Source organism: Trichinella spiralis (genome assembly GCF_000181795.1).
Source record: "Trichinella spiralis strain ISS 195 chromosome Unknown Scfld4, whole genome shotgun sequence".
NCBI lineage: Eukaryota > Metazoa > Nematoda > Enoplea > Trichinellida > Trichinellidae > Trichinella > Trichinella spiralis.
The window spans coordinates 4,766,766-4,770,623 of record NW_003526943.1 but is presented as its reverse complement, the minus strand read 5'-3'; the positions used below and the strand labels follow the sequence as shown (position 1 = coordinate 4,770,623).

Genomic DNA, 3,858 nt, shown 5'->3' with positions numbered 1-3,858 from the left:
CATCGGATGATTGCGGCGAAATTGCTCCCAAGAATGGAACGTGGCAATTACAGCAGGGAAGGTGCTGTTTCGCATGCGAGGACCGCATCCAAGGACAGCAGCAGTGGCGGGTCGATCAGTCCGAAGAAACGATCACTTCCGTTCAGTTGCAGCTCATCTTCTTCTATCACCACTGAATCCGGCATCGCTAGTGCACAAGAGTGCACTTGTAATGGAGGTGATCCGCTGGTTAGTGGCGATACTGTACTTGTTGATCGACGATTCCGATTGGAAACCGATCGTTGTGATTCGGAGGATTCGGTAACTGCACAATCAGCAGCAGCAGCATTTGCTGATCCGTTGTTCCTATCTGGGAATGGGGCGTGGTCGAATCCCACCTGTACATCTTCAGCTGATTTGCGCCTGTTTTCCGGTGACGAGGACAAACTTTCCATTCCACCCCAGGTGAGCTGTATGTTTCAATGCATTGCATATTTGCGTGTTTTGCAATTTGAATATGTTTTCGTTTTGAACTTTTAAACACTATACTATCTGCACATTACTGTACTATTTGCAAAAGCGTTGCAAAGATCCACTTTAAAAGGGCATTATTATAGCAAGCATCACTTTAAATGCTCCGTTTTAGAATTTGTGAATATTTCTACTTTAAAAATTTATTTTCTTCTGTTAGTGAAACATTCAAGGATATTATATTATCGAAAGTTGTTTAATTGCAAGTAGAAGCTTAGTTGAGATGGAACATTTTTCATTTTTAAAGTCTAATTGCATGCAATTACATGTATTTGTGAAAGTGTAGAAAAGTATAATGACAGCATGAACGAAAAAAAAAATTTTTTTTTTCAATTTCCATCAAATTAACACGAGCTGTAAGGGATGTCAGGATGTCTTTGTGTAATAAAAGTGCAGCGGAAGTGTTGTATGAAAAGAAACAAAATTGAAAACTGCTGATGCGTTTGATGACACACCTTTATGTGATTTTTTTTTTGAACTTTCGTTTTCATAAGATGGAATGATGAATAATTGAGAAATATTTTCAACGATCCATTTTGTTTTATGTCTTCCATTAAATTCAGTTTTATTTTTTTCATTTCACTTTTTGTGTAAATTTTCAAAAACTTTTTTGCACCGGTGATTCATCTACTTGCATATGTTTGGGGTGATTGAAGCAACATGCATGCAAATTAGCATTGTTGGAATTGTTCTTTTTATTTTTACGCTGCTGTTATTGATCCATCATCGTTCATGCATTTTGAACCAAGTGGACATTGAATAAAATCAAAGTCCATTGTGTATAAGTAGTTGTGTAGGAGGAATTTTTAGATCAAGGACTGTTTACGAGAAGAAAGAAGGTAATTCTCTCTACTTGTCTATTCAAAGCAGACGATGAGGTTATCTTTTTTTTTATTGTCCTTCTATTTTTCAAAATGCATGGATAATAATTTAAATTTAATAAAAACAAGGTAAATGACCGGATAAACAGCAGTATGTTTTTTTTATCCAGAGCAAGAGGAAGAGAGAGGGAGAGAGGGAGGGGGGAGGGAGTGTCAATAAGAGGTAGGAAATGAGAAAGTTTGATTTCTGTTTAGCCGGCTTGCTTGAACTGGTTGGCTTGATTTGGGTAGGCTTTTTGTTTCTTAGGCTGCCGTTTGGAACTAGTTTCAGCTTTGCACTGCCTTCTTTCATGCAACGCCAACCAATGCGGGGTTCCAGTCGGTCATTTGCGCAATAGGCGTGCGTTTAAGTTGCGCTCTGATTATTCAACGTCACCTTAAACACGCGGCGTGTGTATCACTTTTTAATGCTAACTTCTTTTCTCTTTCTCTCTCTCTATTTCTCTTTATTTCTCTCATCTGGCTCTATAACTAACTGTTCTTGTTCATTTTTGTAGCTTTTCCATTCTGCCGCTGAAACTGCTGCCCAAGCTGTGATGAGGTAGGTGATTTTGTAGATTTTGCATTTTAAAAATGTTATCATAATTTTTGATTATCATTTCAGCTCATCAAATTTAGTCTATGCTGTTCCTGTTAAATCTCAGTATGATTCTTCATGGACACGTGATAGTGGTTTAGAGATGAAGTATATTTTGTTGTTTATTTGATTATCTCTGGTTATATCTATTTATGGAGAAATTTGTATGAATTTTTAGAAAAAGTGTCGAAGAATCGAACAGTATCAATTGTGTTGAAGGTGAGCTTGTGTTGTGTAATAAAAGTATATTTATTATTCATTTTTCAATTCGTTTGAATTTGGTATATTTTCAGCAGTACTTCAGCAACAACAAGGAGTTGAATCGATGTCGTCGTCTTCTTCGCCGCAGACGGTTCCGAAGAGGACCGTCGTTCCTGTATATCCGTTTCAACCGCAAGCGCATCAAAGGCAATCGTCGTCGGACGAATGCTTTGTGCCAGTGTTGAAGCCAGGAGATGCACCGCCGGTTCCGAGAAAGCCGATCATTGTAAACGTTGACTGTCAAGAGTGGGAATCAAGTCATCATCTGAAAGCTGAGAAAGAGTTGTGCGCTGAAGGGGACGACTGCGGATACGACGAAGGCGACGCTCTGTGCAAGCCTCTGGATGTTATATTGTCGACACTGATGAACAACGCCTTCGGCTTGGCCAAGCCACTGCGTCGCGGTACGGAGCTGAACGACGCCGACAACACTTTGATCAGGCCCAGTTTCGTTGAAAATCCGATCTCGGTGCAGAACACGGCCGAACTTGAAAAAGAAAAGGTATGTATGCTTGTATTTATTTTGGTTTTTCTTGTATATGTTTGTTAAAATTAAATTTTTTAAAATTGTTCGTTATTTGCATTTGAAGGACACAGAATAGAATGAAGCCTTTTGCTTAAGCACGTTTTGCAAATTATAATTTTTTACGTTTACTTTTTTTTCTCTTCAATTCTACTTCCGTTTAAGCTTCATCTGCCGGAATGCAGTCGTTTTTTTCTAAATTATTTTTTATACCATACTCATTTTAACATTTTGCCGGCAATATGTATGTTGTTTTGCGCATACCGTTGGCTGTGCTCGAAACTGTGACAAATTATGAGAATAATAGGATCTGTATGCGGTCGAATGCAATTGCAGTGCACCACTTTCTATTGTCGTTGCAACAGTTACAACAATAATTGAACAACATCATTGCACTTTGAATAATGCGACGACTATTTATTTGTTTATTTATTTATTCAACAGTGCTTTTCTTTTGAAAAATTTGCAATTTTTATTATTTATTTTATTGAAATTGGATGATTGAATTTTTCGTTTTTTATTGAAGCATTTATTTTACTTTAAAATTTAAAAAATGAATCAGTTTCAAGTTTAAACTGGTTATTTTATCAAATTAGTAGAAGGGGAGAAAACGTTTAGATTGATTGAAATAGAAATTTATTTTACAACGAAAAAAAGCTTTTCTTCATTGCATGCTGAATAGCAACGATAATAATAATAATAATAATTGTAAATGCTTGGAAACTGAATATAAACAGTTATAATAGGTAGAGAATATGTGCCATTGTTAACAATACAACCTCGTAAATTGAGTTTGATTGCTTTTGAAGAAGTTAACGGATAACAATGGATGACAAACAAGTGCTGCTGTGCTTGTTTTTCAATTGCTATTTTTATTTATTTCACTTATTTATGTTTATGATGATTGAGATTACCATCGTAGAGCATTTGAAATCCAAAGATTAATAATGATAATGATCATTTCAGTTCGACTTGATCAGTCGTCTCAGTCGAAAGTTGAAAGTGCTGAAAGAGGAGAAAGGGTTATTGAAGAAGAGATCAAAACCCAACGAATCCATGCGAACTGAATTTGTTGGCTGTGATCGCCCGCCGTTGGGACAACGTTT

At 36.7% G+C, this 3,858-nt stretch overlaps 1 protein-coding gene across 1 annotated transcript; it reads left to right on the top strand.

Annotated features, from left to right (window-relative positions):
• Positions 1-33: 33 nt before the first annotated feature.
• Tsp_01188a (Apx/Shroom domain ASD2 family protein) lies at positions 34-2,731 on the top strand (the record flags this gene model as incomplete). Its single annotated transcript, XM_003376937.1, has 5 exons — positions 34-444; positions 1,889-1,932; positions 1,996-2,076; positions 2,147-2,187; positions 2,262-2,731. Coding segments are annotated over exons 1-5 (1,047 nt in total), but the record flags the coding sequence as incomplete, so codon positions are not given.
• Positions 2,732-3,858: the final 1,127 nt, after the last annotated feature.